The sequence below is a fragment of the Amblyomma americanum genome, chromosome 7 (assembly GCF_052857255.1).
Source record: "Amblyomma americanum isolate KBUSLIRL-KWMA chromosome 7, ASM5285725v1, whole genome shotgun sequence".
NCBI classification, from domain to species: Eukaryota; Metazoa; Arthropoda; class Arachnida; order Ixodida; family Ixodidae; genus Amblyomma; species Amblyomma americanum.
This window is the reverse complement of record NC_135503.1, coordinates 38,517,644-38,544,813: the sequence shown is the minus strand read 5'-3', so window position 1 is coordinate 38,544,813 and position 27,170 is coordinate 38,517,644. Positions and strand designations below refer to the sequence as shown.

General features: G+C 54.1%; 1 protein-coding gene across 3 annotated transcripts in view; it reads left to right on the top strand.

Moving 5' to 3' along the window:
• LOC144098933 (cyclin-dependent kinase 16-like) overlaps positions 1-27,170 on the top strand; it is a 205,978-nt gene that overhangs the window by 154,615 nt on the left and 24,193 nt on the right. The window contains exon 1 of one of the 3 annotated variants that reach the window (XM_077631902.1): positions 4,634-5,419. The exons of the other annotated variants lie outside the window; for them this stretch is intronic. Within the exon in view, the coding sequence (XP_077488028.1) occupies positions 5,194-5,419 (226 nt within the window). The 5' untranslated portion in view covers positions 4,634-5,193. Of the gene's footprint in view, positions 1-4,633; positions 5,420-27,170 lie in introns of those variants that run through there. 3 annotated transcript variants of the gene reach the window in all.

Below are 27,170 nucleotides of genomic sequence, written 5' to 3'. Positions count from 1 at the left end.
GCTGTACACCGCAGCAGGCACCGCCCCGTGTCGTCACCTCCCTCTGCCTGCTGCGGTGTTAGCCTCCTGAGGTAAACTGTACACTTCCTGTTAGTGTCCTTTTCAGAGGCACGGAATCCATAAACCATGGAGAAGAGCCGCCTAGGAACGTGCGTGTCGGGGTTGAATGGCGATTCCGCCCGTCAAGACTTTTTTTTTCTTTTTACTTGACGAAATTCTGGAACGGGCTTTGAAATGCCAGCGTCCGCCTTGAACTTGGTTGTATCGACAGTGCCGCCGTTGGCTGTGGCTGGTGGCGCCGGCGCAGCGAGGCGTCCTTCGCGAAGGTCGCCGCGTTCAAAAAACAGCAGCGCCGGGAAGTCGGACTGGTTCTGGCCGCGCCCTCTCGAGGGCACGCGCGGGTGCCGTCTGTCTGTCGGCGGCGCCGGCACGCGTCCTCGCGTGTGAACGCCGCCGACAGCCCTGCCTGGACGTCCTCCCCACCCCTGCGAGCCGTCGATGCGTGCAGGAATTCCTTTCTCCAGCGGAAAACAGCCGACGACGAGGAGAGGTGGGAGCCGTCACGTGCGCCCGCCTAATTCTTCAGCACTGTCGCCATTCATGGTTAGGCAACGGCGCGCGCAGGTATGAACGCGGCGAAACCAGTGCGTCAAAAAAACACTTAACATACGGGATTCCCCGCCGCAATGGCCCGTTGGCTTCAACTGTAAACTCGGGGTAGCGCTATCAAAGCACGGCCGCGCCGGTCGCGTTTCGGTGGAAGCGAAATGGAAACATACCGCGGTACCACGTACTGTACGATGACAGTTCGAGTTAAGCAACTACAGCAAAAAAAAAAACGCAGAGGGGAGCCTGCGCTGCCAAGGTGGCACTGCAATTGTTCCATTCGGTGACTCAAAACTGCTTTTGTCAGCCGCTTGGGCCGCTGCGAACGCGAGAACGCTTTCTGCGCGATTAGATACCCGCGTTTGGCTGACAGCATTCATTGCCTAGCTTCTGTCGGCGTAGCCCAGATAGCTGACGCACGGCACGTGCGCCTTCCACAAAGCGCGGAGGCTCACGCCAATAAGCGCCTGAAGGTGGCGCGGAAAAGTGCTAATAGTACTTCCCAGAACTGCTTGCTCTTCTCGCTAGGTAGTGTGTTATGGCGCTGCAATCGGCACCGCAAACTTCAGCGCAAGTCCCACTTCTGTGCCATCCCTCAAAGCACAAAACGCACCAAATCTTTATTTCGAATAAAGCTCTGTCAATTCGAATAAACCGGAAGTTCTAATTAAGAGAGTCTGAGTTAATGTGGTTCCCTTCCACCGGCTTTGTGACAACGAAGGCAGTTATTCGGGGTAATGCATTGCTATGTGGCTGCTTAGCCTAGCACAGCACCTACCATACCAGAAACGCTGATTACGAGAGCGAGATGGATAGACGAAGAATTTTGAATTGGTAGACCCGTTACCAAGTCTTTCGTTTCCGGAGCTGGGAACCGCCAGGCGGCAGCAGTGGCTACGCGCTGTCGGCGGTAGAACGCCCTGCACCCGTGAAAAGGAGTGCTCGGTGGTATAGATAGATGTTGCACCGAAGCCCTCCACTGTGCGGCATATGCCTGCATGATTTTCTCTTTCTGCCTCGCCTTTGGCGCTTGTCCGTCTTGCCACCACGAGCACATCGCGTTTCGGCCACGGGGTCCGTGGGACTCTACTCAGAATCCAGGCGATTGCCGCCGCCGGTGTTTACCCGTGACGTCGCCCCGCGTTGCCCTGTCTGATCTGGTGTTGTAACATCCTAAGTGGTGTGCTCCCAGCGACCGCAACGAGCTGTCGTGCTGCTGCTGGCAAATAACGAGGAGATAAAAAGATGCGTCCTCATTGCGTGGTTCCGTATCTCCAGACGCCTCGATGTGTGGGGACACCCGTGACGTCGTCCTTGTTGACGTCTCTCGTGTGACGGCCAGGTTCGCCCTCCTCCTCTCCCCGATGTTTCCGTAACCCGTTCTCTTTCTTCGTGCCCTCCTCTCAGCTTGCGCGACGACCAGCGCCTCGGGTGTTTCCCGGTGCACGAGTTTGTGCCGAGTCAACGACGTCGTGATGTAGCGCGAGACCCGTTGTGTGGGCTTCCTCCCGCGGTGGTTGCCTCTGCCGCGACGGACGTCCGCTGTGCCTCGTTTCGCGCAAATGCGACCGTGTTTTTTTCTTTTTCTTTTTTGTCCTTTGGTACTACTACCGTGATCTGGATTGAAGTCATGCCTGGGAAGGTTTGTAATTGCACCGCTGTTTCTCTACTTTTTTTTTTCTTTTTACTGATTCGGGGTGTTCAGGAACCAAATGGGCAGTGGCGTTCTATGGAGTTGATTACACGGGGCCATATCTCAGTAGGTCCTTGTTAGTGTTATTGCCGTGAAACACAGAATATGCGCACGCACGCACGCGCGCACGCGCGCACACACACACACACGCACACACACACACACACACGTTATAATGAAACTGTCTATAAGAAATAATGGAGATATAACGAATGATTGACGATTCCCCTTGGAAACTCGGTTAGCACTGGCTAAACGAAGTAGTCGCTGGACCCCTTGAACTTCGTTATAATGAGGTTCAACTGTTAGTAGTCACTGTTAGTTGTGAAGGGCTCTTCTAGCCTTACAAAACTTTACAGTAATTGAATACTACGCTACATGGCTGAAAACCGAACCCTGTGGCGTGGTCTTTTTTTTTTCTTTATTTACGGGGGCTGTACGTAAATGTGGCTGCTTGTCAGCGGCTTTATACGCGCTGCGTTCCCCGACTCCTGCTGCTTATCAGCGTAATCGCCTCCTCGTCGTATAGTAACGCCCAGCGGGCAAACGTCAGCCAGCTGCTGCCTGGACAGAATGAGGGGGGTGTGACGTTCCTGAGCGTAATCTGAACGAGTGTGGGCGTCGTATGCGTGGTTAATTTACTGCTGTCGGGGTTTAGTATTCTTTTTTTAGATATATATGACGCTAGCTAACACCCGCTGACCTGGACAGGTGACGAGCAGCGGCTAACAAGTACAGGTGGACGCTAATTACCATTGTCGGGCTCAATCGGTCGTCATTCCAGCGGGTCAGTCTTGTGAAAGAGGCAGCTGCGCGAGGCTGAGTTTTCAGTGGAGAGCGAAAAAAAAACAAAAAAACTCAACTAGTACTTACCTCGGCTGCGTGTCAGGCTTGATCCCCCACATGTGGTTAGTGTTCGCCCATTGATTGCGAGTCAGCTGTTGTCTGTCATTGTTCCAGCGCTCCGTGTCAGTCATCTTTCGTCCGCAAGGCCGTCTCTCCTGCACAAGCCATTGATGGCCGCCGCTCACGTGGGCTGTGTGTGTGTGTGTGTGTGTGTGTGTGTGTGTGTGTGTGTGTGTGTGTGTGTGTGTGTGTGTGTGTGTGTGTGTGTGTGTGTGTGTGTGTGTGTGTGTGTGTGTGTGTGTGTGTGTGTGTGTGTGTGCGCGCGCGCGGGGGTCGCGGCCGTCTTTCTCAAGCACCTGCGGTTCGGCTGCGCAGTTTGCATATTAATTGGCCGACAGAGGTCATTCTTTCATAGTTACTTCGGCACACTCGATTCTGAGCTCTCTTGAGCGGCGGAAATGGGCGGGCCAGCTCGAACGGGAGAAGCGCAATATCATCGCCGCCTTGGGTGTGAACGAACTTGGCCGCGGCGGCGTTTCCAAGTGACTCCGTCGGCAGCCAAGGTTTAATCATAAAGTCCACACCACTTCTCCCCGGCCTTTGCCTCTGCCGCCGCTTCTGTCAAGCCCTCTTCTATCTACTCTCCCGTGTCCTTCATGGTGGGGCTTCGTCGCTCTCGGGGCCGTCGCGCGTGTAGCGGCGGAAGCGCGGTGTGTGACTAATCTCTCCTTTTTATTTTTCTCTCTTTTCCGGCGCCTCTGCCCTCTTGTCGCGTATCTAGGTTTGTGTGCTCACTCCTGGCCCGACTCTCATGCGCGGGCCTAACCTTTTTTGAAGAGCAGGTATAAAATAAATGCCGAGAACGTGACTCCTCGGTGGGAAGAGACAGCGAGCCTTCACGAGGGAGAGGGGGAAAGAAGGTCGAGCTCGGAGCAGGTCTTCACGCGTTCCCCCCTCTCTCTCTTCTCTGAGCTCTTTTGTTTTTCTCAGCGAGCAGTTCCTCGCAATTTTCACTGTTGCTGCTCCGCGCGCTGTCCTGCGAAGGCTGCCCCCGTGGTGATCCTGAACGAGCAGCCCGAATGGAAAGAGTGTCTCGTCCGTCCCTGCCTCTCTCTCCACCCTCCTCTCTCTCCTCTCCGCATTGCCTTTCTCGTCGCCGCCACTTGGTTGTGTAAAGGGGCTATCTACTCCCCGGAGCTGCTCAGGCCAGGTGCGAAGGCGTTTCACTTGCTGGCCGCGTGCTTTGTGTCGTTGTCGTCATGGGACCACGTTCGTGCTCTCTCCATCTGTATAAAATTTTATTTTAATTTCTCGCGGTGCAGCTCACTCCCCTCCTGCCGCTGCCTCCCCCATGTACATCCGCATTGGTTCGGTGCGTCGCCTCCTCGGCGCGACGCGCGAACCAGCACGGTCACGTGCCACCCCCTCCCCTCCCCTCCCAAATCCCTCCGTGCTGCAAGGCTTTTCTGGCTCCCAACCGCGGCGGCACACCTGCAACAAATCGCCCCCCCGGCGGGTCGAGCGTGCGTGCGTGTTTATAACAACGCTCTGTGCGCGCATGCAGCTGCTGTTCGTTGCGCGCGTGCATGTGTGTGTATGTGTTCACGTCCGCCCAAGCTGCTCGCTGCCTTGGGCCGAGCTCCTCGCGCCCTGTGCGTCTGCAGTTGTGTTCGCGTTGTAGCGGTGGCGGCGGTAGCTGCGCTTAGCGGCGACCCGTAGTTTGCTGCGACGGCCGAGTGTTGTGTGCGCTACAAGAAAGGAAGCCGCGTGACAACGCCGAGCCTCTCCCCTTTCTTCCTCTCTCTCTCTCTTCCCCCCTCCCCCTCCGGCGCCTCCGAAACGCTTCGGCGCGCCGTCACTCAACGGCTCCCCATCATATCGGCCGACCCTCCGGTGCTCCACACTCAGCGAGCCAGTCAGTCAGCGGGGTGTCGTCGACGCCTGTTGTGTGCGTGCTGCGCGTGTTTGGAGTGTACGCGCCCACACTCTGTATCCGTGTCCGCCGGCTGTTGCAGTCGTCGTCCATTGTGTGTGTGTTGAGCGGGGCGATGTCGCCGTCGGCGGGCCTTGAGCGACTGCGGCGCACGTGCCACCTGGGCCAGCGTCGGCGCTGGAGCCCGCAGCCGTGCGCCGCCGACAGTCACCTCGGGCTGCTGCCGCCGGCCAACTCGTCGTCGTCGCCGCCGCCTTCTTCCTACGGCACCGGCAGCTACCACCGCAAGCCGCGGCACCGCGCGAACAACCTCTCTTACTCCTCGTCTAACATTGCGCTCAGTGAGTCGCTTGCCGTCCTATTTCTTTCTACTTTTCCTTTTTCTTTGCAAAGCTCTGACGTCTGGCCTGTTCCGAGCCTCTGGACCATTCCAACCGCCCTCTTTCGTGTACCGCATAGGCGTTGTTTCCGAGAGAATAATTTCGAGTTAGTCCCAATCTGCATAATTCCTGTCGGAGCGGTGTCTTTGTGTGGCGGCTTTTGTCGCGTGATTGTGGGACTTGTTGGTGTCGTATGTCGTAAGCAAATAGATCCGCGTTCGCCTGCTGAGGAATGAGAATGCCATTCCGTTGTGCGCGGGTGCGAACCTAACTGGAGGGGTGCTGGAAGGGTGAACGGAGCGAACGGGTAGGAATCGGTGCTGGGCGAAGTTCTCGGCGTCGTTATGTGCACGAGATAGTAGCGCGAATGTTTCACAGCTCTTAGGGTGTGCACTGGGATGACGGAGCCATTTCTTAGAGGTTCACTGCACCGTGCTTCGAGCGCAGGCGCCACGGGTGGTCTGTAGTTTCGGATTGTTTGCCGACGGCTTTTATTGTGCTCTTAAGACATTGACCTCTCTCCCGGCGGTCGCAGCTGGAGAAGTGAGCCTTTTTTGCCAGTAACGCGGGGTTTCTTCAGTGTACGATAGGCAGCCGCGCCACTACTGTGTAAAGGTACAGCCTTTGTGTCAAAAATGTACGGCCGAAAGGGTTTGCTTCCAAGTCGTGTAGCCGGGCTCCTTAGCACATTTGACAGCTCCTAAGCTTGGGAGCGTTTAGGACTTAAATTCCGCCTTCTTTAGTGAGATTAGGGTCCCTGAGTATGCTGGAGGAGCCGCACTGCGGGGCTCCAGAAGCAGACCCCTTGGGCTCTATGTACACGTTTGACAGAGACTGTACTTCCCCAGCAAAACAGGCCGGCTCAGTCGCATACAACTACATAGCCATATCGCTACATAGTATATCGCGACGTTCGGTCGTGGCACGCCATATTCAAGCACTCCGTAGCGTGTTTCTCTCTCTCTCTGTCCCGGCGGATGAGTGTGTGGCCATGACCTGCAAATATCGAGTTCGACTGGCTATTGGCGGCCGCACCAAGCCTCTTTCTTCGCGAAAGACATTGAGAGAGGCGAGCGACGCGTGGCGCGTTTTACTCCAGGCAGTCGTCCTTTACGCTCATCGGTCAAGGTTTAGTGCACGAGCCTCCATCGGAGGTCTTCAGGAGGTGCCCCTGCAGGCATTTACCAGAGCGCGCGCTTAAAAACCGGCGCATTCCGCAGCGCTCTGTGTGTGTACTCTACTGCTGACGTGCTGCCGGAGGGCGGGACAGCAGTTTGCCCCCCCTGCGCCCATTCCATTGTTCTGCGCGGCTGCGGTAAACCGTTTTGTGACCCTGTAAACGCTTTTATTGCCCGCGCATCCGGAAAAAGTGGGAGAGGGAGTCGTTCCCCGCAGTTTCTAGGTTGGCGGACTCATCGAAGCACAAAACAGACGCGGAAGGATCCGTCCGTCCTCTTATAGTGACAGGCGATGTCTCGCTTCGCTTGCCCTTCGGTGCGCACTGTCCTCGCGTGGATGAACTTTTACTTTAGACGGTAGAGTGGTGGGATTGTGGACTGGACGTAAGCGTCACGGAGTGTCAAGAGCATACGCTTATCAGCCAGCGCAGCCATGCTGCCACTCAAGAAACGTCGGCTTCCTTTCGTGGGCCTGCGTTGGTCAGTTTTGGTGCACTCACACGAAGAAGGCTCACTGAATGGCAGGAAAAGCCATTACTTCGTCACAGCCCGTGTTGACCGAGCTCCCAGGGGGAATCGTCATTCCTTCGTTACATCCGTTATTTCGTTATATCGAGGTTCGTTCGACTGTATTTTGAAGCAGATGCATTCTGGCTGTGGCTAGTGCTTGGCCGATTCCTCTCCCACGATAGTCTCCGAAATAACATCGCTTAGTGCCAGCGCAGCAGCAATGACCAGTGGACTACCGCACTCGGCGGCCCACCCACGTGTTCTACGAATATTCACTTAATAAAGATGTTTTTAATCAGTCAATGCACCGAAAGTTGAACCAGCGTTATTTGCTGCGCTGTTTGGTATCCTTTTCCCGAAAAAAAAAATGGATACACAGCTTGGAAGATAATAGTAATTTAAAATTAAGGCTTTCAGAAAAAAAGGGGGGGGGGGTGAAGTGGGGGGCAAAGTACGCTCCCCTTTACGTAGCTCGCCCATCGAAAGCATTCCTGACGCTATTACTGTACATTGCGTGCAAATGGCATCTCGCAGCGGATGCGATTAATAGACGAGCGGCCCGTATTCATCGCCCCTTATCTCGCTAATGAGATATGATACACTATGGCCTGCTGCTGTGCCTTCCGAAAGCGAGGCGGCTTGCGTTAACCCCGTCATGAGAGGCGGATGCCGCAGCTGTGTCCCCTTGCACCACGGGCGATTGGATATCGGGTTCCGCGTGCCTGTTCTGCGGGCCCGCCTCTTCATCCTGTTTGGTTGTAGACGGGGTGAACACCCTCAGTGTAACCCGCTTGGAAACTGGGGCCCAGCCTCTCAGCGTTCCTTATCGCGCCGTCCTTATCTGTGCTGTATCCTGTGGAGGGGCGTGAAAACCCTAGGTTCAGAACCTGTAAGCTAGTATCCAGTGGAACCACTCCCTATTTTTTTTTAACGTGATAGGGTTAGTAGCCCCATGTCGGAGGAAAAAAAAATGTCAGGCGTCGGCGTTGACGACCGCTATAGAAGCCTCGTAGCCGGCCGCTCCTGCAACCTAGGTGAGCCACCTAGGTCACGTGACCTTGTGGCGTCATCACAACCTGCCCACCGGACTGTGAGCAAACTGACCACCGTTGCGGTTAATGATTGGTCGCGAGAGGTTGCTCGGGGGGAGCAACCTGGGTCTCACGAGGCCCGCCGGTGGCAGCAGCTACCATCGCAGGGCGATGGTGCACCGCTGCGCCAGGTGTGGCATGAGGATCCTTTCTTTCCGCTGCCCCAGCTCAGGTGCCGCCGCACGTGATGGCAGATGCCGGGGCTAGCAAAAATCTTTTACCTTCCTTTTATGTTATTTTAAATAAACCACTACCACCACTCCCGGGGATCCGTGATTGGAAAGTCGAGAATGACCACTTCCGCATATATGGACATTAAGCCATCAACGATTTCGCGTCATACCCTTAAGGTGGGGCTTAAGTGTCCCCTCCATCCCCCCCCCCCCCCCCCCCCGCTATTCGTTGAAAGCACTTATCCGGGCAATCTGGAAATAGCCGCAGACATGTTATCTTGTTGTGAACGCGATCGTTTGAAGTGCGCTCTTGACCTATGCTCAGTTGCAGCGGATACCGCGTGTTGCTTGGCCTGAATACTGAAGTATCCTCAGTATTTTGCAGGTATATACACTGTCTATTGATAACTCTAGCTCGAAGGAAGAGCTTTAAAACTTTGTAACTTTGTTATAAGCACAAGTGGTGTTCGAATAAAGGGAGTTTGAATTAATGTGATTCCCTTCCACTGTATTTGCATTGTAACCAGCTTGGTGACAGCTAAAGCTGGTATTTGGAGTGGCTGCTTGGCTGCTTTTCTTATACCTAGGATATTGCCGGGAAGCCCAGTTTGTTATAAAGTGATAAGAAGGTCTTTGTTATAAAGTGATAAGAAGGTCTCGCCTTTGTGTTCTCTACTGTCATTTGATAAGCCCAGTCTGCTCCAAGTATTGCAGAGGGGACTGAAATGACTTCAGTTACGGTAATGCTTTTAACATGCTTCATGATAACGGGTCCGAAGCCTTAATACGATCAAACCGGAAATTCGAATTGAGCGCGTTCGAAGTAACGAGATTTCAGTGTACCTCGCTAAAAGCACAATACAAGAGAGGGCACAGTAATCGACAGTCGTTGGGATATCTTTTCCATGAGCGTGTGACGTTGCTGTTTGTCTGCTGTTCTCCACTCGTATCTATTGCAGCGGTGCCGACAATACCCGGCAATTTCGAACCCGTTTCCTGTCGGATATCTGCCATAGCCTAATGAGTGCAAACAAGTCGCGTCGAAAGTTGAATGGAGCACGGTGCCGCTATCTGACCATGCTGACGCCTGAGGCATATTGGAGAAATTACGGAGGGCACTTACGACTACGTGCTTACCTGCTGTGGATGCGAAATCCTTTGTGCGGTATCGTCAGCTACTAGTTAACTATATTTGCGTGCTATAGACTACAGTCAATACTAGTTGGTAACTAGTACTAATGCATCGAAGCCCATAGGGTGAAGGCTGTTAGGAAAGACCACGCGACATACGTGTACATTTGCTTTAACCAACCCGCACGTCACTTCCGGTTTAGAGCTGACGTCACTCCTGTTTCAATGACGTTACCTCGGTTCCACTTCCGGTTTGATGACGTCACTTCCGGTATCAGGTACCATGGTGACGTCACAATGAATTTTCTTGAACACTTTTGCGGTCAGCGAAGACAACGCCGGGTTTCAGTGCTGATGAGGCATATTCGATATCGTAATGAGCTTGTTGGTCGCGTGCCGCTGCTTTCGAAGCCCTGCCAGCAGAAAAGCCTCGTGGAGCGATGCACTGCGCATTATGCCCATTGCAGAAGCTTTGCTCACCCCGTTTCGGTTTGCACTCGTCATTTTGTTTTGTAGTGGAACGCTTAGAAAAAGGAAGAGGGGGGGGGGGGGTGTCTTTGACTCCGCCTCGTATACAGACCAAACACCTTGTGCTATGATACTCTTTGGCCAAATGTATAGCCTTTGTCAAAAATATACAGGCCAAGGGGGTTTTCTTCCCAGTCGTGTAGCAGGGCTCTTTAGCACATCTGACAGTCCTAAGCTTGGGAGGGTTGAGGACTTCAAGTTCCTCCCGCCTCCGTGAGATAAGGGTCTCTGAATATGCAAGAGTAGCCTCCCTGCAGGGCTCAGAGGCAGGCAGGCCCCTTGGGCTGTTTGACAAAGACTGTACTCGCGTCACTAAAAATCGCCATCTGTTCGCATTACTCGGCACGCTCCTATCTCGCGCGGCGATTGATGTGGGAAATAAACGTCGCTTCCGAGTGTGTTTCGCGGCGCCACATTATTCGCGCGACTCTTGTGTGCGTCTGTCGCCCGATCTGTGCGCCCCGCGTTGTGTGTTGTACACCGTTCGCCGAGACGGAAACCTTGCTGCCAACGTGGCCCCCCTGCCGCGTTTGTCATTGCCGTTTCTTTGTCTGGTCCGCAACCGACTGCCTGAGTCACGCGAAAGGGGAGAGAGAAATCCGTTGCTGCTGTTGCTACTGGGCTTCTTTTTCACGCGGGAATTGTATTTACCTCTTATTTTTCTCCTGGCCTGCTCTAATCTCTGCATCGCCCTATCCGTGGGCTCCCTGCAGCGCGCGCTACAAAGGCGCAGAGTCGTTTCTCAGGTTTCGCCCTTTTCCCGTGTCTTTGGCAGAGCTTGTTGTCGCGGGGAAAAAAAAAGAGGAAACTCCGGGCTTCGGTTGCGAGACGAGCGCGTTATATCATGCCACCGTTGCGCCCTGTGTTTTCCTCCCCCTCCCCCCCCCCCCCACACACACTTTTTTCTTTGCTCGTCGGCGTCTGTCTTGTTGCAAGTCTGCTCGGCTCCAGACCGCGCGACCTTTGAGATACGGAAACAATGGACGGGTGATCGCGTTTCAATGGCCCTGCGCCTTTTTTTGTGTGTTTATTCTTTCTGTTTATTGCGAAAGCCCGCCTCTCTCTCTCTCTCTCTCTGTTGTCCGCCCACGTGTTTTCTTTCTTCCTCTAAGGCCATTTATTTACACACTGCGGAGGCTTGTCCTTGTGGAAAAAAAAAAAGTAGTGTCTGGCTCAGTGCATATGACGCAGGCGTCGTTGGCGGTGTAGTTGAGTACCTATCCAGAGCCTGTACGTAGCGGTGTGGGCGGCATGCATGGAGTGCAGCCTGTCATCGTGTAAAAGCGGTTATACTATATGGTTTCCTTTCATGGGAAAACAGAAATGGCGGCGTCGCGAGGGTTTCTTATGCAGTGTACTCTGTACGCTCGAACGACACCCCCCCCCCCCTTTTTTTTTTCCCCGCGAACTTTTTTTTATAATTTTCTGCACCAAATACTTGTATAGTGTTAGGCGTGGCCCAATCTTGGCGCCAGTCTTCTTAGTGCGCTCGATTTGAGCTCCTTTCGTCGGCGAAGAAACCTTGCGTAAATGTGCTTTGCCGAGTAGTGTTCCGTTTGTGGGTACGAGGCTTTAAATTCTGCTTCGCAGCTTTCTTTTTTCTTTGCCCTCCGCTGTATTGATTTCATGCTGTTTACTTTTCGTGCTTCAGTCATTTTTCCCTCTCTCCGCGCTGCAGAACAGCTACACATACACACACAAAAGGCGTAGGAGTGAATGGCGCGGAGAGAGGTTTCCCGCCTGGATTTGGTCATTGTTTGATACTGGAAAAATAAAAAGTGAATTTTAACGCCCATGTTTTCGCGAGCTTGCCTTCGCCACCACTGTCATCATCGCCCCTGCAGGTCCTCTAATGACCGCGTGACGTCATGGCGCCACCCCGCGAAGCCCTGTAGACCCGAGAAAGAACCCTCCCTGTCTGGGCAGAATTGGTAGCGTTGTCTCCTTCCAGGATGACGCCTTGATCCGTAACGATGCCTTGGGCTACACCACCCTATACGTTGGGCCCCCCTGGCAGTTCTTTCTTTTATTCTTCTTCTTCTTCACTGGCAGCCTTTTCTCTGGCGTTCCTCTCCGCTGCGCGCTGCATCTCCTGACTGCCGCGTTCGTCCTCTTATCCGTGTTTCCCCTCTTTATCTCCCCATTTTTTTTTCGTTCTTCCGACTGCGCCTCTTTCGTTTTACTTCGTAGCCCTCCCTGCAAGCTGTAGTGCCTTCGTTCACGTATGAGGTTACGGAGCGGGTGCACAAACTCCCCCCCCCCCCCTCGTCCCCCCGCACCATCTGTGCCTGATAAAAACTGCGCGCGCGCCTGAAGCACTGTCTGAGCTTGGCGGTCGCATTGCGCACAGAGTGCGTGTGTGTGTGCGTGCGTAGGGGCTGCGGAGCCTTGACCCGGGTGTCTGCGCATGCGCCGTTGGGGCCTGGAAGGTGACGCGCGCCGCCATCTGGACGTCGTCTGCTGGCGCGAGACTTGGGGTGCGACGAGTGCGGGTAGGCCCCCTGTATAATCGCAAACGTCTAAGGCATCCCCGGCCTCTTTATGCCCAAGACCGTTCGGGGAGGGGGGGGGGGGGGGAGCTTTTAGTTTGTAAGCGCACTTTCGTACTGCATAATTTGGGAAACGGAGGCAAGAGTAGCGAATTACAAGGAGCCGCGCGTCGCAGGTTCCTTTGGGTACTGGATGCCATTATGACAAAGTTCGCTTTCTTAGCCTCATCGTCGCACCCATCGTGAACGGCGTAGCTGTTTTATAACGTACAGGGGTTGTATCGACGACAACCAGACAGTCGCGTAATGTTAACAGGACTTTGTGCGTATGTAATAAACACAATGCAACGATATAACCCATGCAATCCTTCCAACATTCGCCTGCAGCCGAAACTTGTAGGCTGCCGAGAAGGCTTCAAATCAGATATAGATGGAGCAGCCTTTATGGTGGGCCAAGAGTGAAGAAGTCGGCCGGAAGAATTTGTCTCTGGTCTGGAACTCTGGGAATCGATAACAGCGCAGCGAGCTGTGAAAGGACGAGTGATTGGGGGGTGGTCTGGTCAACGTGGTTTAACGAACGACTCGAGATGCCGCTAACCATAGCGGATACCAGCTAACGAAGCGGACTTGGGCGGTGGGCGGTACACGTAAAACGGAGTACATGTAATGAGTGGCCTTTTAGGGATTCCAAAGTAACGAAATTATAAACGGTATTGAATATGGTGCTGCGTGTGAGGGAAAACCGGATCTTCCGTGATAACGCAGTGAGAAAGTGCTTTTTCCCGCGGTGGACTTTAACCTGGTCGATGTTGATGATGACAGGGAAGTACAGGACACCTCTTAACGGAGAGCTCGTGTCAGATTCACCAGGTGCCGGTTTCGGTGCCTGGTTCTCTTTACGGGTGTGGAACCCACCGGTGCTTTGCTCGTTGTACCGGTACCGTATTGTCGGCGCTCCTCCGCCTGTTGTGACTCGCTGATTTCAAATACAGTCGAACCTCGTTATAACGAAACGGCTTATAACGAAATATTGGATATAACGAATGAATGACGATTCCCCTTGGGAGCTCGGTCAACACGGGCTGTAGCGAAGCAGTCGCAGGGCCCCTTCAACTTCGTTATATAACGAGGTCCAAGTGTACGTATCCATCCTGCGTTAGGATTGGACTGCGGTGCCGCTGTTTGCGTCGTCGGAACTGCCCGTTTAAGGAAAGGGAAAGTGTTCTGGAAGAAGCAGTCCGTGCATTTTGTATGCTTGTTCATGCATATAGGCTTCTCGGGGCATGTCGCAGAGTCGCTAGCGAGTTGGGTGCTTAACGGAGACTCCGGTCTGCGCTGTGGCTTGGTGGACTCCCAAGTTGTGCGACGTTAAAGATCATATGAGTGGGCAGAAACAGTTTATTGTCTTCAAAGACGATGCAGCAATTCAATGTGGCTTTCTTGCAACCCTGGCCTAAAGACAACGGCCTGTTTCTCAAATCACCTCGGTTCCGCGGTTCCGTTCTGCCGGGTTCTGTTTCCTGGTTCTCTTCCCCGGTTTTATCCCCCCCCCCCCCCCCCGTTCTTTTCTCCAGGTTCTACTGGCCGGGTTTTTTTTTTTTTTCTTGGTTCTGGTCCTCAGTTCTGTTCCTTCAACCCCGCCTCGCGTGGCTGGCTGAGATCTAACCCAAGCGTCTCGCCAACTAGCTTTGGGTGCAGCTGAGCGAACACTTTCTCGCCTCTTAATTTCGCGTCAGCGGAGGCGTGTTCCGCTGTCTCTGCCGCGTGTTAGGCGGGCTCTCTCTTTGAGTCGCGGAACATAGTTTCCAGGGCTTACAGGGGACATAAAATAGCAAACGCAGATGTCAAACACTGTTGGCATGGTCCGCCGCATTGCACCCCGTGGCCGCCGCTGTTGCATCTTGGATGTCCAGTCGGGGTCAAAAGTCTCTGGACCGCGTGTTACTCAAACGAAGCCCATAGCTCTACTATTAGCCGACGGCAGGAGACTACACTTGTGGAGATGAAAGAACAAAATTTTCTCTTTCACGTCCACTAGTGTGGTCTCCAGCCGCCGGCTAATAGTAGATTTATCGGCTTCGTTTGAGTAACACGTTATCCAGAGACTTTTGACCCCGACTGTCCGTCCGTCCGTGCGCGTGTTGTGCTGCTGTCGCGGCTGCTTTTCTTGGCGCCGTCCGTCCCTGTTGGTGGTGGTGTATCTCTCTCTGCTCGCCGCGTTCCTGCCGCCGCGACCGTTTTGGAATTCCAAGGCCGGTGAAGGAGGAGGGGCGAGGCGGCGCTGTTGTTGGGAGGAAGCCGCCTCTCCCTCGGATCCGCGTTCCTGTTTGCTTACCTTACTACGGGAGCTTGCTTGCTTGAGCTGCTTCTCCGCCGCCTCCGCTTGTCTTCTCTCTACTGGGCGAGGGTTGGTGAGTGTGTTTTCCGAAGCCGTTACTTGTTTCGTTTCTCTGCTTGAGTATCCTCGTGCATATTTATTTCTTTCTTTAGCGCTAGACGCACCGTCAACCCGCCGCCCGCGTCCGGCCGGGCTGCTGCTGCTGCTTGCTTGCTTGCTTGCTTGCCGACTTGTTTTCTGTCGCTCGCGACGACTGGCTATGCGGCCGACGCGTTCCTTCGCTCATGTCTCGAAGGAGGTGAAGGGAGACTGTCGTATTTGCAGCTGTGTATGGCACGCCTGCTGCTGCTGCCTTTATTATTATTATACGGGGGCGGGGGATGTGTTTCAAGGTTTCGCTTGCGTTTTTTGTGGGTCGCCCCGCGCACAATGCGCGTCGCTCGGTTTATAATAGCGGGCTTGTTTCGGTGAATATATATGCAGGTCCGGGCGCGAAGCCAGAATTGGACGTTTTGTGTGCGCGAGTCGGTGCGGCGAAATACGTTTTTGTGTCTTTTTGTTTCTTAATGTGAAAGTGCCATTTTGGGGCTCGCGGGCGTAGTTTTACGTCCGCTCTGCAGAGCTCACCTGGATGACGGTGAAGAGTGTCCATATATATCATTGTGAGTGTATACAGGGTGGGCCAGACATAGCGGGAACAGTTGAGCGCGTGGCATTGAGTGGTACCGGTAGTACAACAACGCTAGCTTGGAGGCGCCGCGCCGCCATCTGTGGGCATCTCGCGTAAACTGTGTAACAGGGCTCAGAACACACTGACATTGGGCCAGTTTCGCGATGACGACAAAGGAAGTCGTGGGAACAGTATGCTTCCCATCTATTTGCGAACAGAAAACATCAAACCTTAATTAAGCGACGCTTTATAGGTTATCTGCCTGTATACTTTCTTTTACATCCTTGCACATTCATTTTTTTTTTGTTTACAACACGTTCAGCCCTTGCATTTGACTTGTTGCCTTGATCTTTTAATGTCTGCGCATACGCATTTGTTGGCCATCGGTTCGACGAATGCTTAATTCAGTGTAGCGCTCGCCATGCCCTCAACTACTCGTGTCGTTTCGCAGCGCTATTTTTTGGCATTCCGAGTTTGAAATGCGAGCTAAACGGCCGTGAAGTACGGTACATATGCACGAACGCGCACGGCCGGTCCTGTTTTTCTCAGAAGCTGGCTTGTCGCCGCCCGGCCGCCCGGGATTCTTCACGCCCGGCGTGCCGCCGCACGGCGCTTGTGTGTTGTGTGGCGACATTGGCGCCGCGTTCTCCGATGCCGCCCGTCGTCTTCCCTGCTTTGCTCTTTATATCGTTTCTTCTCCGTGTTCTTTCTTTGCGTTCTACTGCTCGTTCTACTGCTGGTGGCTGGTATGTGTGTGTGTTGTGTGCTTGGCAGTGTGGTGTTCTTGGGCCTCGGCGTGGCTCCGTCGCCGACTTCTCGAGGCTGTCGGTTCCGTCGTACGATAACGCCGGGGTCGCGCGCGGGCGACGCTGATGCTGCTGCTTGCGTTCCTCAAGCACCCTCCCTCCCCTCTCTCTCCCTCCACCACTCCTCCCTTTGGTGGAGTTGTGGGCGCTTTCCGACAAACAGGAACAAGAAGCCACGCTAGTATGTTGGTGCGTTGGGCTAGCGAATATCTTCCGATAGGCGCGCGTAATCCTGGCCCAGGAAGCCACGCCGACGTGAGAGCTTGCCCGAGGAATAAATGGTCCTACAGAAACCGCGTCTCGAAACTTTATTAATAATAAGGTAGTAATTACTCATTGGCACCCACCAGTGGGTTTCTTTCGTAACCGTATGGGTGCGCTTGGGTAGATGGCAGTGAGTTATTGCTCCCTCATTAGAAATCCACTTCACCGTGAGGGATTCCCCTAACCATTCGATCACAACTTTATTCTTCGAGAGCCCGTTTATTCCGTAAATAACCGCTTGGGGACAGATTAAAGCTGGCCCGTGTGTCGATGGATAACTGCGTCGGCGACGTCTCGAACAATATGTAAAAAAAACTGCCCGTGTTGTGTGTGGTGTCGAGATGTTACAGCAGTCCACACTTATTACCATCTCTCTCTGTCTTGCTGTGATGCGCAGACCGCTCGTGTATGCACTGCTGCTGTGCCTGTCTCTATATGTGTATTTCTTCCGTCGTGTATACTGCCCCTTTGCCCGCTTGAAATCGGCGTCGACCGAAACTAGCCTGGACGCCCTAGCCATGTCGCCGCGCCTGGCTGGGTGTACCACGGCCGGGGAGCGGGGAGGGTGTTGTCGGTTTTTCAGTTTTATTTAAAATAACGGGAAGGAGAATTAAAAAGGAAAAAAAAAACAAAAACAGCCGAAGTAAACGTTAGCGAGACAGAAATTTCCGTGTATAGGCGGATCCGCCTGTAGCCACTTTCACTGCGCTTTGTATAATTTGTCTCCTATTTTTATTTATCTTTCGTTTGACTTCCGTGACGGGTGTGTAGCTGCCCCGGGGCACGCGCCACGCTGTGGGCGTGGATATTTTTTTCCGGTCGCCTTCCGGTATGCGGAGGCCTTCCCGAAATCATTGATTTACGAGCAGCGGCCGCGACGTTCTTCACCGCCCTCTAGGGGGGAGGGGGGGTTGGCATTTTGTGGTGCGAGTTTGTCAAAACACGGCGGGCTAATATAGAGCTCGCCTGGCGCCGCAATATGCAAATTGCGTCTCGCAGGCATTCACCAAGCCCGCGCCTAGTAAAAAATAGAAACGGTGGTGTGGTGGTTAGAGCCATTTCGCCGAAGAGTTGGAATCCTCACGCGAAATTCGCAGTTATATCAGTGCTTTACGCACCCCGGGGCACCGCGCATTTCGGTACCGGCAGCTTGCGGCGCATATTGATTGTGGTACCGTTTTGTCCTTCGCGTTTGAACATTCTCTTGAAATCTTCGTGGAGAAGCAACGCCCACACGGCTTTCGAGGCGCCTGTGCCGTATCGCAGGGCCCTGGATTAATTCGGCCACCTGGGGTTCCATGACTTGCTCTCCATAACGCCTCCGTTGAAGAGAGATTCGATCCCACCATCTAGGGCTTCACACCTGCTGAAGCCGGAGCGGAAATGGGCATACGCAGGTTTTTTGTCTCGCGGGTGTGCAGAAATGGCTTCTGCTTGGCGTTCGGCGCCGAGTCGTACACCCTAAACAGAAAGGATTAAGAAGGGAGTAAGCTGTCTTGTATCGGGATGACAGTTTTTACTCCCATATAGGTATATTCGTGTTTCGAGAGCATAGTGGAATGAGTTGAGTGTGCTTAATTGTGCCAAGAAGCCTCGGCGCAGAGGGTGTCGGCGGGCATCCTCAGAGATGCATGTGTGCATGGAGGGGCCCTTGAATGATGCTGTATACATATACACTGGGATCCAAACAACTGTAGCTATAGAACATTATGCAATTCGTGACAAGTGGCATGTGCGGATATGGTATATAGAGGCATATATGGACACATTTGCTGTCGTGCGTCAATCCTAGCCTTTTGCTTCTTTGGTGAACCAATGCAGAGCACCCTTCCAACACCCATTTTGAAGGGTGTTATGTTACACTAGCACCCTTCAGTATGGGTGCAACCTTTGCACCCTTTTGAATTTCTTGCTGTGCACCCTTTCATAAGGGTGCTGACCTCTGCACCCTTTCTCAGCACCCTTTTTCAAGCACCCAATTGGGTGTAAAGGGTGTTCGTCTGGGGACAAGCTGATTTGCACCCTTAAGGGTGAGAATCTGTTTAGTGTGTACGTTGCTCGCGATTCGTCCCTGGATCATGCGTGGTTTGCACGGGGTGCATGCAAGGTGTAGTTTAATTTTTGTTTTCTACGGCTGGATCCGCGAAAAAAGGACCCCCAGAACCTCCCTAACTAACCACTTGTTCTCGACGAGCGTGCCTTTGTGAGTGCATGCCGTCACTAGAAGGGGGAGAGATGTAGCGAAGGTGGTGGACGTGCAAAAAAAAAAATAACAAAGCGGGCTGTTGCTCCCCATTCGGAAGGGTGTACGTCGCTGGGCTAGGTACATTATCCGGCAGAGGTTGAACAGCGCCCAAGAAGACAGGACGCGGGTACAGGCGCTGTGCGCTCTGCCGGCTTGTGTGGCCGGGGCTTTAGCCTCAACGAGGTGGAAAGCACTGGGAGCGCTGCATCGAGGCACACTACACTCCGAACGGAATGGAGTAAAAGGAGAGTAAGCTGTCCTCCTCCAGCGCACTACCTTTTATAAGAGCGTGTGCGCTTACTCCAGTGTTACTACCTTTAGCTTCCTGCCTTTTACTTCCAAGTAAGCGTAAAGCACTTCGTTAGGGGCGTCTCATTCCCGGAATCGGCATTCCGGCACGTCCGGCTAGCCAGCCAGTCCCGCTGCCTTCGAAGGGCGAGCGAGCAGCGGGAATGCAGGAAGACATCCTCCCCCCTGAGGCTGAGTGCTTCATTGCCGTCGCTGAATGGCAGACAATGGAAGCCCCTGTGAGGAGCGCGGCAAGCGTCGTCGGTGCGTGCGATCGATGCCTGCTTCGGTGGGCGTCAGCCAGTTTCTCGGACGGAGAGAGGGGGAGATGGCGCCGTCTGTGTAGGTGGCGCTGCGTGCGGTAGTTTCGAGATTGCGACTGGCTCAAGTTGCAGTCCGCTGAGGTAACTTCTCCATCGGGTACGTCGGCACTGGAGGCGCGATTTTGAAGGCTGGTTTGGGCGGCGGCCGGCGAAGCTTGGCGACACTCCGCTATTCGGAGCGTGTGGTGACATCAAGCGGATGCGAGAGTGCTCCGCTGCTCGCACTGCGCTCGTCCAGTGTTCCTCTTTTTGCGGCGGTTCTGTGGCGCATACCGTCAACATCCAGTCACGGGACCGTGGGGGCGTTGTTGTTGATACTGGTGTCAGTCCCTTTGCGACGGGTGATCTGCGGGCCTTTTTCATTTTTTTTTTGGGGGGGGGGGGGGGGGGAAGTCGTGCCCACCCTAAAACCTGTAACGGGAGGTCAACGGTTACACTCGGATCCGATTAATACGAAAAAAAAAAAAGGTGAAAGAAAAGACAAAACTAAAAGGAAGAGAGCTCCAATATTTTTGGCCTACTCCACCGCTTCCCAAAATGGCTGCCCGTTGGTCCTTTCGAAATCGAGAGCCTTCGCTGGGCTACCCACACTGGGCTGGCCAATGTAGAAACGCCAACTACATGCGCGGTCGCCCCACTTCTCCTCCGTGTCGCCACCATCGCTCGGGCGTGATCGCGCGGGGCGTCGGCTCGGAAGTACGGGTATGCGCACTAGCCGTGCGCGATGGTTTCCTCGGCAGCGTCGCAGCGGTGGCATCTTGCGTCGAGTCCCGAAGCGTATTTATTTAGCTCGTAGAAGTAGAATGAGAAGTATGCCGCTGCGGGCATAGATAACACAGCAGTCCGCTGCCCCTGGTGTCTTCGTACATGTGCTTCTTAACGATGGCGGATTTGTGGGAGAGATACAGAGGCAGCGCCGTGTTGTTTCATTGCCACGAAGTCTGTAGGCCTTAGACATGGGGTACTTTTAGCATTGCGCGCACCACTACCGCGAGCCGCCACTGCGCATGCGCAGATCGTCCTGAGGACCCCAGATGGCGCCACATTCCCGTCAACACGCCGCGGCCAATCAGCGCGTGCGTAGTGGCGGGCCGCGGTGCGCGCAATGCTAAAAGTATGTATTAGCTAAAGACGGGCAGCAGCACGGCGGCAGCTTTCGCTGAGCTTAACACGTTACGCTGCAGAGTGTAAACACTGTTATTTTTTCTTCTTGTGTACCAGCGCTTGAACCTCTTCCTTTCGCGCCAACCTCCTTTGCACGGCTCTGCTTACTTTTCGGAAACCCGTAGTTGTTCTCACCGTTCGCGCTAAGTGTCTGCGCAAGTGGTTGCCGAGCTGCTGCTCTACGCGGTCGGCCGCGTGGCGTGGGGATGCGAAGCAGTCGGAGTGTGTCGCCGTCTCGACGCGAGGTTGCTAAGAGAGCCGTAAATTACACAGCCGAGGGTTGGAAGAAAAGAAGGGCGAAGGCGCGACAGAACAAAAAAGAAAGACAACCGGGCCGGCGCGAGCGTGTCTGCTGCTCCCTTGGAAGGCCGGAGCCCCAATGTATCCCCCGGCGCTCCGTTTAAAATTGCGTGACTCATTCGGCGTGTCGCAAGGAGGACGGAAGAATGGCTGCCCGTTCCCTCCGGAGTCCCTGCCGTGCGAATTGCGCCCTGCGTTTCCTCCACCGGAGACCCGGGCGCGCGTTTCGGAACCGCCTTCGGATTGTAAGCGAGAGAGAGAGAGAGAAGAAAGAAGGACTAACGACGTCGAGCAGTGGGCTCGCTGGTGCTGCTGCTGCTTCTGTAGATTTAAAAAAAATTGGGGGGGGGGTGACAGTATAAGCGAAGTGCTTTGTCTCCCTTTCGGCGTATTGTATTCTTTCCGTTTCAACGGAACGGCAAGGAGTGAGAGAAGCTGGAAGAAAGGGGCATCTGAGGAGGGCATCAACCCTGAGGAATTGGCGACGGTAGCGGTTGTCTGCAATGTGATGAGGCGTTTCATCATTCCCTTCCCTTTCTTTTTTTATTCTCTCGCCCCCTTCTTCGCTCTGTCTACGGTTTCTTCCTTCACCCTCCCTAGAGGTAAAGGGGATCCTCAACTCCTTTCATTCTACCACCGCGGTGGCCCTTTGCCCGTTCTTATTTTGTCGGTCGAAGCGCGCGCCGCGGCCCCTTTGTGAAATCATCCCCGCGCGAAGAATTCCTTCCCCTCCTTGGCCCGCTTCTCGCTGCTGCTATTTTTTTTTTTTGTATTGGGTGTGTTGGTTGGCTTTCTGATTTGCCGTGCTGGTGCCCCCCGCCATGCGTGTGCACTACAGGCAGAAGCGCAGAAGCCAGTGGTTGAAGTAGCGTGTTTCTGTGCGTTCTCATGGTGGGGGGGGGGGGGGGGGGGGCGTATGTGCTGGTTCTGACTAATGAGATTTCCACAAGCACCTCTTTCGTGCCTTCCGCTTGCCTCCCTCCTCCACCTTCTTTCTCTTCTAACGGCGTTATTCCTCTCCGGGTCTCGCCCTGATGAGGCAGGGGTGGACACTAGAGGGGAGGAGGGGAAAACGACGAGTGGGGGCGTGATTGATGGCTTCATCCCTTGCTTCTGGTCTGCCCTTCCTGCTGCCATCCTGTGCTGCGGGCTTCAATACGCCTCCTACATTGCTCCTCACTCCCCGACATTCTCGGAAACGTTCTCTCTCTTTTATCCGTCTTGTCGTGCCTTTTGGTTGGGTGCGTGGTGTTGGACCGGGAAAGCGCTTTGCTGTTTCCGCGAAACACGGGAGCCGATCTCACACGGCGAGCGAACAGAAGCTTCAGGGAATAATAATAATAATTGGTTTTGGGGGAAAGGAAATGGCGCAGTATCTGTCTCATATATCGTTGGACACCTGAACCGCGCCGTAAGGGAAGAAATAAGGGAGAGAGTGAAAGAAGAAAGGAAGAAGGAGGTGCCGTAGTGGAGGGCTCCGGAATAATTTCGACCACCTGGGGATCTTTGACGTGCACTGACATCGCACAGCACACGGGTGCCTTAGCGTTTTGCCTCCATAAAGACGCAGCCGCCGCGGTCGGGTTCGAACCCGGGAACTCCGGATCAGTAGCCGAGCGCCCTAACCACTGAGCCACCGCGGCGGGTGCATGGCTAGGTTTTACGGGTACGGGAAGAAAAATAAAATATAAATGAGACGCCGAGAGCACAGATTGGAGACTCGAGTGTAATAGGGTTTGTTAGCTATTTGTCGCCTTTGTTGTCTGCAATACTCGGGACATGCGGCGAAGATTTCCAACGCAACTGGAACGGAAGAAGTACTGCGGGGGACCGAAGCACTAGAAGGCGAAATCGGAAAGCTGCCGGCGCCTTTTCTGAGGCGACGAATTCCCAAAGTTAGCCGTTACCGCCTACATGGACGCCTGTTAGTCGCAAGCCGCTTTTATGAGCAGAAATTCGTCGCCAGACTTAAGTATAGGATGCGAGCTTTCTGTCATCCCGGCGCGTTATTTTTCTTTTCTTTTTTGGGGAGAAAGGGGAACGCGTGTGTATAGCTCCGTAAAGAGGCCGTGTCCCCGAAAGTTGTTCGTCGGTAAACACGTCGCCGTTCTCGTCACGGCTGCTTCCTCCGGGTGCCTTTTAATGCGCCTAACGGGATAAGATGACGGCCCGGAGTGTGGATGAGGGGGAAAACTAATCTGGCACGGTTCGCCCGGCGAGCGAGCGAACGCCGTTGCCGACACGGATCACGCCTCGAGACGACGGCCTCCGCCCACGCCGCGGACGGAGTCTGGCGGGGAGGGAAACTAGCGATGGACGGACGGATGTGGAGCGCGGCGCTAGATGTAGAGAAATGCGCAATAGGTGGCGAAGAGCGAAAGATTGGGGAGCCGGGGGATCTGGTTGGGGAGAACGGGAGAGCGAGAGATGACCGTATCCCCTGGGCACCGGATTTTCGTATTGGAAAGTAAGGAGAGAGAGAGTGTGTGTGTTTGTGGGAGGCGGCGCGTGAGATCGAGCGAAATAAACACCAAAAGGAATGGGAAAGGGCAGCAAAAGGCGGGCGTGATCCTCTGGGTCGTCTCCATGGCGACACTGCTGTTGCCCCTGGCAACGCTGACGTCACGGCTTGGGCGGCGACGGTGGCACCGCGTGCACCACTATGAGAGGAGGGAGAGGGGCTGTTTTGGCGCGAACGGGGCCCACAGCGCGCGGGAGATTTTCACTGCGCGTGACCGCAGCAGAGTTTTGTTTCATTTTCCACTTGGTTCGTTTCTTTGCCTATGGAGGGAGGAGTGTTCGCCTTTTACTTAGAAGCAGGGGGTGTGCCTGGCTTCTAACGGCTCTGGCCTTCTCTCCTGGCTCAACTGTTATTTGTAGCCTCGCAGTATTGGTTTGACAACGTGAGTGTTTTATAACGCCAGCAGCGAGAATCTTTTTTTCGTGCTCGTTCATTGGCCGCTTGTGTTCACGGGAGGTTCGCTTGGGAAAACGGTTCTGTTTTCTAACATCAGAGTTTGAAAATAAGTTAGAAAACTAGACATTAAAGTTAAATGTCTTTCGTTGTTGAACCAGACGAGATAACTCCGTCACCCTACAGTGCTTCAGAGGAGTCGGGCGAATTTTTGAGCCGAAAATCGATTTTTCGCGTACGTCCGGGCGTACTGCCGTAGTTTTTTTTTTTTTTTTCCGGCGTCCTGTTCGGCAGACGGAGGATTTGGGAGGAGAACTGTTTGGTTTGTAGCCGCAGTTTGGTTTAGAGGCAGCTGTTTCGGATGAAAGTGAGAGAGAAAAAAAAAGGAAGATAAAGGATGCAGTGTCAGTAGCTGCGTATGTGCGATGTTTTTCGAGAAAAGTATCCGGCCCCGTTATTTTTCTTGCAGGAGCGAAAAGTTGGCAGCAACCTACAGGTGTTGGCGTCACACTCCCCCTTCGAATGGACCTTTTCACATTTGCCTTTTTGAACTCAGCCACATTACCACTGCACTGTGCCAGCAGTGTTCTGTTTGGCGGATTTCATACAGTCATCTACCGACAACGCGTGCTCAATCAAGCTGCGAACAGGGAAAATGTCTGTACTACTTCTCTAGTGTTACAGCTCTCCTACTTCACCTTCTTCCGAAGGCATGAAGTCCGCCCCCCCCCCCCCCCCCTCCATTTTTTTTTCCTTCTTACTAGTCGAAGTAGACAGCCATTCTTATGTTTAGACGTCCGGGTAAAAAAAAGAGCGGGCGACGACGCACTCAGTGATCGCATGGTTGCTGTCATATTACGCCAACTCTGTGGGAAATAGTCGCTGTTCTTTCCTAGACCTAATTTTTTTTTCGCCTGAGGAGGAGGAAATAGGCGGCTGCAGTAACGATTTTCACCAACTCTCTCGCGCGCTCGGCATTTGCGACCGTTTCGCTAAACTATTCTGCTCGAGCGCCCAGGAAATTACAGGTTCCCGTCTCCTCTGGGCTTACCCTCCTCCCCCCCACCTTTGGCAATCGCGAGAGAGCGCTCGAGCACGTCGCCTCCGGACAATTGTTAGACAAGGATTTCTCCCGGTTGTCTGCTATTATTAGCTGCGTAATTCGGTGCTTAGATTTTTAGTAGGCAAGAAGGTGGTTCCAGCCACCGCCCCGATCCAAAGGCGCTGCCGATAAAACCCTACCCATCGATATGCGTTTGGCTTGTGCATGCGTGTGTTCACTTTCTGCATCGGGCTGTGTCGTATCGGACTGCGATAAGTCAGCATTTCGTGCGTAGTTTGCGCTCGTTTTCTTGCGTGTTAGTGTGCGTGCTAGATTTGTACGTGCTGCGTAATGCACTGTCGAACCTCGTTATTGCGAAATAATGGATATAACCAAGGTATCACGATTCTCATTTGAAGCTCGGTAAACATGGGCTATAACGAAGTAACCGCTGGGCCCCTTCAACTTCCTTACAACACGGTTCAACTGCACCTCTCTCCTTCCTTTGTGCCTTCTGTTTATCCCTCTCTTCTGCCTGGAATGCGGCAGTTACCGCGGCCAGCTATCCATTTCCTTTTTCTGATTGAATGCGTCGAGAACACCACGCTTGGAGTCGCCATTACTGCAAGATGAGCCGCGGCCCGACTATAGGTCCGCGGTTCGTTTGATGGGGCCCAAGCCGCGAGGCCCGTCGTCAAAACAGCAGGGTCGGGTGAACCCATCTTTCCTTTCCCCACGCCAAAGCGCCTTTCGCCGTGATGCTCGTCGTGTTAGCGGTCGGGCGTTACGTGCCTGATTGAAAGAAAGGCCCATGAATAGTCCATGACTTGCCTTTCGTGAGGTCATCACCCGAGAAGGCGAAGGCGCTTCCCGCCTTTTATGACTGCAGCTTCCCCTTCCGCCCTGCCTCGGCAGCAAACGCGTGCGCTGCTGTGAGACGGCGGAAATCGAGCGGGCCTTGAGTAACGGCTAGGCGGAGGACGAATGGGTGCTCTCTTTTTCCTATCGCCCCAAGAAAAGGTTGTGGGGTAGCGAACGAGGCGCTGCCAATTTGGCCAGCTTCCGATTTCCGCGCGGCAGTGACGGCGGTGACCCTCTCTCTCTCACACACATACACGCAGCCGCATATTGCCAGTATAGCACGTCATCTTTTCGCGTCACTCTTCGCTGACACGCGCGAGTTTTCACCTCCCCCACCCACACACTCTCCCGTTTCCAGACGTGGACTGATGACGCAAGTAGTGCAGTAAGGAGTCGCGCGCAATGTCTGTGAGGGTGAAAAAGAGGATTGGGGGGGGGGGGGGGGGGGGGGTTCGTGTTTCCAGTAGCAGCGCGCGACGGTTACCTTCTGTCCCCCTTCGCTGCACCATTTACTGCCGCTCGATTTCTCCGAGCGCTCTCTCTCTTTCTCTGGTTTTGCGAAACCCCGATCAACAGCTGCGGGCAGCCAAAAGCAAAAATAAAAGGGACGCCGCGTCCTCTCTCCCTAAGGACGGAGAAGAGTGGTGTGTTTTGGGGAGGCGTGGGGAAGGGTGTGTAATGCTCTGGTGGTAGCTGCCGCGACTGCGGCTCTGTGGCCGACTTGGTCCGGCTTCGGCAGCCGCTTGGATTGGGGAAGAGAAGGGAGGGTGGAAGCCGTCCGATCGACTTTCTCTTTGTGCCTACTGCTCCGCATCGCTTCCCCTCCTGTCCGTGTCCGGGGACACGCTCGCGTTATACCAATTTCAGCGGTCCTCGGGCCATCGCATCTACTTGTCCCCTTCATTTTTTTTTTGGATTTCTCGTTGGCCTCTCCCCTTTTTTTATCGTTTTGCTCTCCGTCGGAGCATTCTCTCATTTCTCCTGCGATCTGCGAGAGCGCGTTGCTCCACCGCCTCTGCCCGGATTGGTTGGCCCGGCAACGGGATCCACTGCTGTGCGCCGCTTCGTTGCCTTCGGCCGCCGGGCTCCGGTGCTGTGCTGGTTCGAGAGCGGCGGCATGAGCAGTAATCTTACCCCCCCCCCCCCCCCACTCCTTCCCGAAGTATTTTTTGTTTCTTTTGCGAAGGCTGTCGAGCTCGATTCTTGCTGCTGCTGCTCGCGACGTGGACAGGGGGTTCTTTTTTGGCTTTTTAGTTTTGTTGCGTTGGCCGCGGCGAGGGTATATTCCCGGCACGGCGGCGGAACGCGATTGGCCACTTGTGGATTTTACCGTTCGTTTTTGGTTGTTTTTTTTCTCTTTCTCTCTCTCCCAACTTTCGTCTCGCTCGAGTTGACAC